At 28.8% G+C, this 11,832-nt stretch overlaps 2 protein-coding genes across 3 annotated transcripts; both read right to left on the reverse strand.

The window, feature by feature from the left end:
- Positions 1 to 1,246: 1,246 nt before the first annotated feature.
- Positions 1,247 to 5,400, reverse strand: LOC113385548 (transcriptional adapter 2B-like). Its single transcript, XM_026623400.1, has 7 exons — positions 5,051 to 5,400; positions 4,881 to 4,978; positions 4,752 to 4,811; positions 4,548 to 4,686; positions 2,666 to 2,877; positions 2,509 to 2,584; positions 1,247 to 1,392 (listed from the first exon to the last, which is right to left on the reverse strand). The coding sequence occupies exons 1-7, from the start codon at positions 5,055 to 5,057 to the stop codon at positions 1,247 to 1,249; spliced, it is 738 nt and encodes a 245-aa protein (XP_026479185.1). The 5' UTR covers positions 5,058 to 5,400.
- Positions 5,401 to 6,283: 883 nt separating this feature from the next.
- LOC113384720 lies at positions 6,284 to 10,802 on the reverse strand. 2 transcript variants are annotated; one of them, XM_026622484.1, is made up of 5 exons: positions 10,391 to 10,802; positions 10,175 to 10,312; positions 9,976 to 10,109; positions 9,179 to 9,366; positions 6,284 to 9,037 (listed from the first exon to the last, which is right to left on the reverse strand). In XM_026622484.1, the coding sequence occupies exons 1-5, from the start codon at positions 10,437 to 10,439 to the stop codon at positions 6,421 to 6,423; spliced, it is 3,126 nt and encodes a 1,041-aa protein (XP_026478269.1). In that variant the 5' UTR covers positions 10,440 to 10,802; the 3' UTR covers positions 6,284 to 6,420. The 2 variants fall into 2 exon arrangements, with proteins under 2 accessions (XP_026478269.1, XP_026478268.1); XM_026622483.1 differs by having other exon boundaries at positions 9,952 to 10,109.
- Positions 10,803 to 11,832: the final 1,030 nt, after the last annotated feature.

Below are 11,832 nucleotides of genomic sequence, written 5' to 3' on the forward strand. Positions count from 1 at the left end.
GAAGATGAGACACACCATAGTCTCGAACGTCTGTAATCATAAAATAAAGTTGTGTTAAACAAATCTGAGTGCTGTTTTGTTCATATTAAACAATAATAATATATATATATATATTAAAGCGGGGGGTGTTGAGTTGGGCAATAGCGTTTTTACCTGTGCAATGTGCAACATTTTTTAAAAATCGTTGTAAACAGAATTAATTCAGTGTTCAGTTTTACAACAACTATGTACACAAATCTCGTCTCTTAACTCAAATCCATAATTAGTTTTAAATGTTTGAACTATTGACAGCTTGGTGTTACAATTGTGTTAATTATTGTAGTGTAGTGTTAAATTGTCCAATTTGTTAACATCTATTTTTTTTTTCTAAATTAATTATAAAAACTTTCCAGTTTTTCACTTCATGATGGTCTCGATGAAGACTGAAATGTATAGATTAATATAGCTGATTTCCTAATTGCTTTAGTTTTACATTTTACTTGGTGCTATTGCTCCGCTCAACACACTCATTTTAATATAATCAAGACAAATCACATACTACACACACACACACACACACACACACACACACACACTATATATATATATATATATATATATATATATATATTATATTAATACAATAGAATTCGCTTAGCATAACGCCGGATATATTGACCAACCGCCTATTATGACTTACTACAAAGTTTGGTTTTCATATAAATTTTTTTATGAAGCAGGCGGACATAATGGCTTACCTTACATTCAAATGTTAGCTTATCATGACCCATTATTTAAAAAAAAATGCCCAGTTACAATAACCGAGAAAAAGCTGCAAAGATTTTTAAGAAAAACAAAGACGATTAACCATTTTGCCCTGTGCTAATTACTACTGCCCCCTTTAAAACTGTTTTTCACCACCTAGTTCTGTTTTTGTAGTTCAATATTTAATTTATTGTTCTTATAATTACCGCCCGATGATCTGGAATTTTCGACAATTGTTTTTCCAGAATGTTTTGTATGACGCCCGCTCATTATTACGATTTTTTGGTGTCAGTTCGATGTCACACTAAGTGGATTCTACTGTACTTTCTCATATATTGAAGTTTAATACAATACTTTACATATTTAAATATGATAATCAAATATAAACAAAATGTTATCAAAAAACTGAAGCAATATTAAAATCACAAAAGTTACATTAATCCATAAAAAAGTACCTACATATTTAAAATAACAAAATATATTTTTCAGACATAAATTATTCTTACTTATGCTCTTTACTAATCTTCTGACGTTTTTGTTCCGGCCTAAAATATTTTGCGACTAATTGATAATCTCGTACCATTCTTTCTCTCCGCTCACGTTCCCTCCTTCGCCTTGCATTCATATCAGCTATGGATAACTTTAAAGCTGAAAATATAGATTTTCTGAAGATTTTTCGTACACCATTTCATATATTATATATATATATATATATATATATATATATATATATAAATAAAGATAAATATTAATTGTCATTAGGTTAATCTTAGAGTTGTTCATAAACATAACTGATATTAGTTTAGTTATATTATAGTATAATTGTATTGACTTAAATTGAATTTGAATAAAATATCTATCTATCTATATATACATATCACTCATTTATGACATCTTTGTTTAAAAGCAAATAGGAATTTAATACGTTTATGACAATTCCAATTTTGGAAATATATAATATACATACTAAAAATGTAATACAGTGGTACCTTGACTTATGAGTAACCTGAGTGTTTTGAGATTCTAGTAAGAATTTTCAATCAAAATATTAATGCCAAAGTGAAATAGTAAAATTTTTGTCAGCTGTAACTATGGTTATCCTAACATAGAAATATTTTGACTGTTTTATGATAGTAAATTATTTTATAGATAGTTCATCTTAATCATATCAATATTAACTGTGTAGTAACGATTTACCCACAGAAATATATCATTTTAATTGTACATTAATAGTGACTGTACAGGTATATATGTTGAGTTCGCATTGTTTGTACGTTAAAAAATATTATTTACTTTCACAACCTTGAATCAAAGTGCGAAAATATTGAAAAACATCAAGATGGCGACGATGTACGTGCGTAACAAATCATAAATATGTTGCGTGTTTGAACAGAAGAAGTTGATAAAGCGCATAACTCCAGCTAAGGTCTTAAAAAAATTTATAGGTAGCTATCTCATCTCTAAAAATCAACCCAAAAAAATGTCTAACAATGATTAAATTAATAAAGAGTAGATTTAATGTTGAAATTGAAAAAACTTAACTGAAACCACAGTACAATATAATAGTTGAAAAATTTAAGTTAAGAATAATCTCAGCTTAAAAGGGTATCATAAATTATATTTACTTATTACTGTCCTTTATTTTATACTATATTTTATTTATATACTCAATGTTACTAGAGTTGTTATTTAGCAGTTGTAACACAAATTGAAATTAAAACAAAAAAAATCTTCACTTAGGTTTTTTTTGACAAAATATATTACCTCGATCAAAATTACTATGTTCAGTAATAATACTTGAAGCTATTGATATCAGCTCATCTGCCTCTGCATCATAAACCTGTAAAACACCATTTAAATTTGGATACTTTAAATTACTATTTTGATACAAACTATCAATGTCATCAGGATTTCAACTTACACTTTGAAAATCGTCTCTTTTAGGCAGGTACTCGAGTTGAATTGCTTCTTCTGTAGTAATATCTAACGGTTCCAGTTTTGGCGTTATTTCATCACCATCTCCAGAATCTGGAGTATGTTTCGTAATAATTTCACTAGTTGAGACGGCTTTACCCCAAGTCAGTCTTCCGATAACTCCAGTAACAAATTTATTTATGTATTCATCTTTGGCAGCTGAAATTATTTGACAAATAATATTAGTATAGTGTATCCCAATTATAGGCATTTTTTTTTTAAATTATTATATATAAACAAGGGTGGAATAAAAAGTTTTCGTCCTGGTATCATAAAATAAGATTGTGCTAAGTAGTTCATATGGTTTTAAATACATATTTTCTTATAGAACATATTATGATAAGTTTGATATGAGGACACTAAATAAATTGGTGTCCCCATATTAAACCAATTTGGCCAATTTTATGGTGTTAAGTTCGATAATTGCTACTATTAATTTTTACCTGCAGCCAGTCCCTTAATCAGGGGTTTCTGACAATTAGAAATAATATTTACAGTTTGTAACTATAAAAACTTTTATTTTAACATGTTCGCGGATAGAAAAAGTTTCAGCATAAAAATGATCAATAAAATGATCTATTTATTTTTTAATTAGTTGTAATATCCGAAATTTGATTATTATGTTTATAAGAGTTTATAAGGTTTTAAACCGCTTTTTATATGGCATGAATATTTTACAATAGTAATTTTGAGCCTGAAATTATGTCAAATTACATCAAATCTGGGACAAGCAACATAATGGTTCTTCATAAAAAGGGAAGAATAGTGAAGTGGTCATTAGATATTGCTAGTTCAAAGTTAAGACATAAACAACGTACAAAGTTAAGACATAACAAAAAAAAAAATTTATAAACCTAGTCAGTGGTTTGCGTGAAAGAACTAATATGAGAACGATTAACAAATTAATAAAAGAAAGATGCCAAAAATATTATGATAAACTACGAGGTCACCCAAATCACTATTCAAATTAAGTAAACTAAGTATTGCTGACACATAGACTGAAAAGAAAATGGCCATACAATTTAAAGTAAAAAGTAAATAAAAAAAAAGTATTTCATTAGAGATAAATAACTCGAAACCGTAAAGACTTACACATTTAAAAAGATAATGTTTAGGCTGATTGACTATTTAAATATATCTATACCGGAAAAAAAATTATAAATCTAAGTACTGGGAGTAGAGAACAAAGTGTGAATACTTCTATGAATATGTTTTACATTAATTATTGCTTAAGAAGGTTATGTCATAAAAATTTGCTAAATAATTTTGACACATTTGATAAATCATGATAAATTCAAAAACCGCACATAAAGATAAATTTATCAAGAATTACAACAAAAATTATAGTTTAAATTCAGTATAATAAATTATTCATTATTTTCTTTTGACTATTTTTACAGAATAGTTTGAAGTTAATGAACATCTAGGATTTTAGTACATTACATTTTCTGCATTTTATGAATCTGTACCTTTAAAATATATATACAGCTACTTAATTGATACATGTTGTACAAAATATATGTCTATTTATTAATACATATATTCAAATTGAATGTTTACATTATCAAAAAATACACTTTTATTTCAACATATTTAGCTAAAGATGCAATTGAATATAGGAAGACAAGTGATTCAATTAAAATCTTGCTCTGGTTATCATCATCTTTAGAACATTTATTTACAATAAAGTTATTTCAGTCTAGTCATTTTCAAGTTTCCATTTTTATAAATAAGATAATTAGTTAGATTTTAGTTAGAATTTATTGATATTAGATAATTAATATCAATAATTTTTTTTTTATTGAAATAGCTCTTAATTATCTGTTTACCTTCTGGTGTTCTCGTTTCTACATGTTTAGCAATATCTTCCCAGTTACCAAACCCATAATGTTCAACAGCATCCAAAAGCCACATAATTTCCATGTTTGACCAAGCGCCTTTGCCTCGGAAAACATTTAATGTTGGTTCCTAAAAAAACATTATTATTTAAAATCAAGTCAAAATAAATTTCTTATAAATTTTACTATATTTACCATAAGCTGATAGTCGTGATCATTTTTATGCGGACCGATCTCCGCTCCAGCGGCAAAACACTGTAAAAGAAATATTATGAAATGTAATTTTTGAATTTCGCGCTGTGTTTAAAGTGACATGATACACACCTGCAAGCAGAGTTCGATATCTTGACATATGGCACAGTGAACTCGAACACCCGATATTTCATCTTCGCAATAAGTACAAGAAATCTTCTGATTTAAATCTGTCAACAAAATTAATTGTTTATGAAAATAATCATTGGCATAAGGCATATACAAAAACGAAAGGTACATACCCGCCATCTTTGATTGAGAATGTTATGTGGCTACCATTACAGAAGAGGGCATTTCCTTTAATTCATTGCAAATTTTGAATAGCCCTTGAAATTTATCGTCATTATATATATATCCCTCTCGTCCACAATGATCATAGCATGTTCACCATATTATAAGTTACCTTCCGTTTAGAAAAAAGACGTTTATGTTAATTTTTATTTTTCACTTCTTAATGAGAACATAGTTACACCGCCATTATGGTTTTTACTATATCATTCTAACTCGTGACTGGCAACACACAAGTTTTTCAAATTGTTTTATTTTTATTTATGTTTCACAAATTTGAATTATTTATGCAGCTACTATGTAAATGACACCTATGCTTTATAAATTTTGAGTTTCTGAAATCATACATACATTTAAAGAGAACACGTTTTACTTAGTCTGGTAACACTAAAGTAAATGTGGTTGAAATCGTTCAAATGCTGAAAACTGAAAATGTACATGTTTAGAATTTGGGAACAATCAGGAAAATACCATAACCCCTAGACAATTACTTTTTACTACTCCAGTTAAAATAGTCGCAAACCTTCATAATCATATAAATATTTTAATTTCAGTCTCGCACACTGAGCAACATCATCTAAAACTTACAATTCTAAACAAAATCATTGTAATGTTATATAATTCTTTACTATCAATGAATTACTTTTTTTATTGAAATACTATTTTATTTAATCACATAATTAAAATAAACACATTTGCATTGTTTACAATGATGCATAGTTGTGAATGTTATATGTGGAATATTTAACAAAGAAATCATTTTGATAATTTACAATTTGTATTAAGTTAAAAATATACTTATAATATATTTATTTACATTAGTTTTGAATATTTTTTATGAATAACATTCAATTGAGCTATAAATCATGCCAGAATTATTTGACAAAATAAAAACCAGAGAAATTTGAAAAAAAAGAATAAAATAAATCTATTACATTATCACAAACATTATTTGACATTAATTGTTAAATTTTGCATCTCTAAATATTCTCTTTATTTTTGGGTCATCTAATAATATTGTGATAATGTATCATAATAAACCATTATTTTGAACAAAAAAAATTACATGGGTAAATATAAAATGAAATAAATCATATCTTACATTTAAAATATGCACAAATATAAATAGAAAAAAATCTATTATATGCTATCACATAATTTCATACTTTATGTGCACCTTACGATAACTGCTTATAGTTATTTATATATATGTAAAAAAAAACTTTACAAACCATCTATAAATCAATATTCTTAATTTTTTAAAATTTAGTCATTTGTAAGATTAAGAACCAAGTTTAGGATTCCTATCACACATTAATTTTGTTCATTCTGCATTAGAAATATTTCTTTCACAACTCAAAAATGAATTTATATCACTTCCATCAGCAATTGTTGATTTGGCATTATTACCTATTTTCTCTTCAACATTTATGCTCTCAATATTCTGGTTCATCTCTTCTAAACCAATAACGCATTCTAGTTTCTTTAAAGCTTGTTCAGTAGCATCTGCAATGTTAGAATGCTTGTTACCAATAATAGTATCAGTTTCCAAACCAGTAGTCCTATTGTTTAAAATTGATTCATTAATTTCTAAGGTCATTGAGTTTTCATGAACGCCTAAAATTTTATTATTCAAATGGCTATCAACTGCCCCCATGTTAGATCGAATATTTGTTTCCATTTGCACAATATCTTTATTGTGATTATTGATTTCACTTAATACTGTTTCTGGTTCAGTATCATTTGACGGATATGCCTCAATATTATTATAATCGTCACCAGTATTAACATTAATTATACCTTGGTCATCATTTTTTTCTTTCTGATTAGTGGAATCATCCTTGTCTATTGTTTGTACCTGGTTTCCAACCTCATTATCAGAAGTAACTTCACTAATAATCCCAACATCACTTGTTACACTATTGACATTTGAAGTATCATCTTGCATGTCAATATTAGTATTGTCATCATGAGTAATAACCGCATTGTTTGACTGTTCAGTTGTGTCAGATATTATGCTGTTATCACCAGCATGTTCCAGATTTTCACTATTATGAAGTTCTATTTGTTCATTTGCAATATCTTCAGGAATTTCTGAAACTTGTTCTTGTTCTTTAAGTGTTTGCTCTTTAACGTTTGAGATGGCATTTACCAATATGTTACAAGTAGTTTCTTCATTCGTTGATTTTTGTGATTCAGGCTCTATTTCACTTAACTGTGTAACATTATCTTCAGATGAAATCTTATCAGCTTGAATGGTATCATTTGTATTTTCAATGGCTGGGTTTTCTGAAGGTGGTTTTGACATCTCATTATCTTGAACTGCAGCATTTTGTTGCGAGTTTTCATTTTTAGGTAGCTCATTCTCAACACAAATTAGTTCACTCTTTCTACTCTCTGTAGATGGCTTATCTCCAACTGAATTTATAGTTGTTGGTTGTGGATCTGATATAATTTTACAATCATCATCATCAGAGTCTGAGTCAATTGTTTGAATTACATTAGGATCTATATTGGGTGTCTTGATTATTTGTCTCACTTTTGGTTTCACTTTAAAGACATTTGTACTCTTATGAAACTTGAATTTAGCAACTGATACAATAGAATCCATATTTAGTTTTCTGTCAGTCTCAAACTTTTTAAAAATATCTTTGAACTCCTCTCGATTCTGCTGACCGATTTCTGCAGCTGAAAGCTTTTTGCGAGGCGGGTCAGCTTTAATGATTGAAGAAGCTGACTGCAAATTTGTTCCTTCTGAAGATTGGCCTTCAAGAGACTTGCACAAAGTATCAGTCCATTCTGATAGATGAGTGTTAAGCTCAGATTGATTACTTTTTAATTTACCAATTAATGCAGATATGAAAAATGAAAGCTGCACGTGCATATTTTTTACTTCATCATAACTGCAATTTTGAACTTTTTGAGCTTTAGTCTGCAAATCAAGCAACTGTGATACAAAATTGTACGCAATTACCAGACAGCTCTGTGTATTTGCATGAAACCATTCAGGTAATTTTCTTAGTTTCATAGCATTTATAGAAGGGTTTTCTTTTAATTTTTTTTGAAGCAATGATGATAAAGTTTGATCATTTGGTTTATTCTTTGCATTATTATCTGTTGCGTTTGCAGCTGAACGGACATATGTCTTTGTGATATTTTTATTTACTTGCATGTATTTTGAATTACGATTGTTTTGTGCTGGCAAGTTCTTTACTTGAGTAACACTCATAGCATTACCAATAGCAGTTTGTTTAACAGGAGTAGGAACTGTATTATTAGCAGCATTCATTGCTGGATTGAGGATCAGAGGTGACAGAGGTGGTGGATTAACTGCAGACCTGCGTTGTACAGGTACCAAATTATATCTTAAGTTAGCATTATACATGGCTCCAGTATTTGGAATGACTAAATTTGTTTGGCCAGCATGTAGAACATTCCCTTTCATTGGCATTGGGTTATCATTTATCCCCACACTTGGTCCAGGCATGGGACATAATAATAGCCTATTTTGAGCTATTGCTGGAAACATAGGCTGATCAGGAGATTGCATCAGAGATTCTGGAGGCCGGACAGAAATTCTTGGCTTCTTTATTGCAGGTTCCTCAGAACCATTCATATGCGACATTGGTTCAGATTCCATCTCAGTATTTACTGGATCATCAGGATCATCTTCCAAGCAACTGAAAATATCAGGAGTGCAGACCACTTCATGCTCCTCCTCAGTGTCCATTTTAAATCCAACTGTCGTTTTTGGAGCACTTTTACGTTTAGGTATTAATGTTTGGACAATATCTGTTTTTACTATACTTAAATTTCTTTTTCTGGATTTACACTCAGATGTATCAATTTTGTTGCATGCACTTCTTACTTTGCAACATAAAGAATGGTCAATGAAAGATTGTTGTTTTCGATGACTAGATGGGTCTAAATTTTCACATGCTCTGCAAATAAAAAAAAAACAATAAATGATAGCTAACTATATATTGATAATAAATGAATATTTAGCATTAAAAATAAATGAAAGTTTTCTAATATTAGAATTAAATATAAATATTAAATAATATTATTTTTTAGCTACTCACATTTTCTCCAATCTTACATAATTAGAAAGAGCCCAACATCGAGCCTGAATCATCCACATAGGTTTTGAATCGCATCGAAAGCAAGCCCACTCATCACTGTCATCAATTATTTTTATAGTAGACCTTGTAAAGTTCCTTTTTATGCATGGTTTGCAGAATACAGTTGGACATTTTGAGCAACAATAAACCTATGATAAAATAAGCTATTATACATTTTACCTAATATTTCTAAAATTTCAATTTTTATGGTATACTGTTAAAATAATAGTTATTTTCGTGATGATCGTCACAAGATCATATTTGGGCTGGCATTTAAAGAGTACTCATCGTAATAACTATTGTCTTAATCGTTCCTTCCTTATTAATTACTTGTAATAAAAGTATTCCAAAATGTACACAAAAAAATTACATCAAAAATATTTTGCCATTTAATTTGTTATTTCAATCATTCACAGTTCTATCTGAAAAAAGTGTTAATATTCTACTGAATAAGACAATGAAACAAAATAAATCTGGTGAGTAATGGGATTTTAAATAAAACTAATTATTTGATGTTTAACTGCTCTTTTCATATTGCATTTTTTCTTTTATAAAATGTAATAGAGAATGAAAATAATATAGTGTGCTTAAAAAAACCAGTTTGAATCAGCAAACACACAAACCCAGACAAAAGAAATTAATTAGTTTACAAACTCATGATGAGTAAATCAAAATAAACCAATTCATATTATATACTTTCACAAATTCTCATTGTAAAAAGAATTTCATGCTACCTTTGTGGGGTATTTTTTCCTCACCTGGCCTCCTTGTCCACACCACCTGCAATGCAACTCACTTCCATCATCACCTCTCTCAAAAACTCCAGAATTATAGAAAGTTAAACAGGGACCACACAAAAGCACTTGTAAATGGGGATGGACAAAAACATTTCCTAAAATATAATGACATTATTGTGGAAAATCAGTTAGTATTAAAAATGATAAATAAACAGCATACCTAAAGTGTTTGATCCCAAATGAACATCACAAGAAGTACAATGTAACCTTTCCGTTTTAACGTTTCGAATATCTTGATATATACTCAAAAAAAAATCTTTTTGCTCCTGACTTAAAGATGGATCGAATTCTAACTCTTCTGCAATTAAACATACGTTTTGACATTGATAGTTCTGAATCTATCTTGAATCTAAATCTTGTATGTTCTAAAACATACCTTTGACATCTGCTAAAGCGATTAACGGGATTTCATTATTGCCCTCCATTTGAGGTTATTATAGGTATACTTGGACACAGTTATTGCGCTAAAATTAATAATAAAGAACTCAACTACTCATTTGATGCTTTATGTTTTATAACATTTTATAACATCTCAACGCATAACACTTTTGCATGTTCCATCTAACCACTAACGCGAACAACAATAGTTATACAAACAATTGATTGCCACCATCTTAGATTTTGAAAGCACAAACTGAACATTGATGTATTCAGGTGTAACGTCAATATTTATAATTTATTATTGAAAATGAATTATTAGTTATTATTAAATAAATTATTTAAAATGTCAATCATATAACTAAAGTAAACCAGTTTATTTGTTTCATTAATTATTTTAAATAACTTTTTATTGCCGATATCCACTGTGCGTCGTATTGCCTGATGTTAAGATAAAATAAAAAATAGTAAAGCATCAGACACCCATCATCAATTATTATATTGTCGAGGCCCATCATGACGTGAGATTAAAAAATCGCGCGAATAGCAATACTTACAAACCGCGCATAAACTAAATTTTTGCTGTTAATATACCGTTAATATATATGTTTTAATCATTACCAAAGAAATAAATGGTTTCATCAAAGAAACAAAAACATAATTTGTAAAAACGACTTCAAACTTTTTATATATTATTTATATTGAGGTTATAATTTTTAATAAAATCCCATGTCATTAAAATGTTATAATCATTTCATTTCATTCTTTACATATTATGTATACATATATATAACGTCACATTATATGATTTTATTTTTTACATATTTATGAAGGACTTAAAAAAATACTACTTAGTAATAATTACATTAAATAATACATTTTATTTGAATCTCTACTGAATATAAATAAATGATACAACCAATTGTTTATAGACATATGGTGATTACTTCTCATGAAACTGTACAAATGATAATCTAAATTAACAATTCTATTCTGAGAAACTAAATGCTCTTTGGCTAACACCTGTTATTTTGGATCCATTCATATATAAAACCATTAATAAATATAGTTTCATTAACACTTCTATGATAAACTCAAATCAAGCTCTAGTCACATAGAACATCTGATACAATTTTTTCCATTTCAACATCTGTATCTGTTGCTTCAGTTGTTAGTACGTCTTGCACAAGGTCAGGCTGAGCGGACAAAGATGAATGGTATGCAACACCAGATGTCCAAGGGTCTGTTTGCTGATTTGGATTTAATGTATTCAGTAACTGTCGAAGTTGAGGTGCTGTTGGAGTTGTTGGCGATGTGTCAGCACTGAATGGCGGCTGGTCTAATTCGCACATTCCTTCGGGCACAGGAAGTTTAGACAATTCCTCTCTTAGTAACTTATAATAGCGCTGAAAAATTGAACAAAAATTAATCAAATGTTGT

This window comes from Ctenocephalides felis, unplaced genomic scaffold (assembly GCF_003426905.1).
Source record: "Ctenocephalides felis isolate EL2017-DRISC unplaced genomic scaffold, ASM342690v1 CF-g0.4_SCAFFOLD_03571, whole genome shotgun sequence".
Classification (NCBI taxonomy): domain Eukaryota; kingdom Metazoa; phylum Arthropoda; class Insecta; order Siphonaptera; family Pulicidae; genus Ctenocephalides; species Ctenocephalides felis.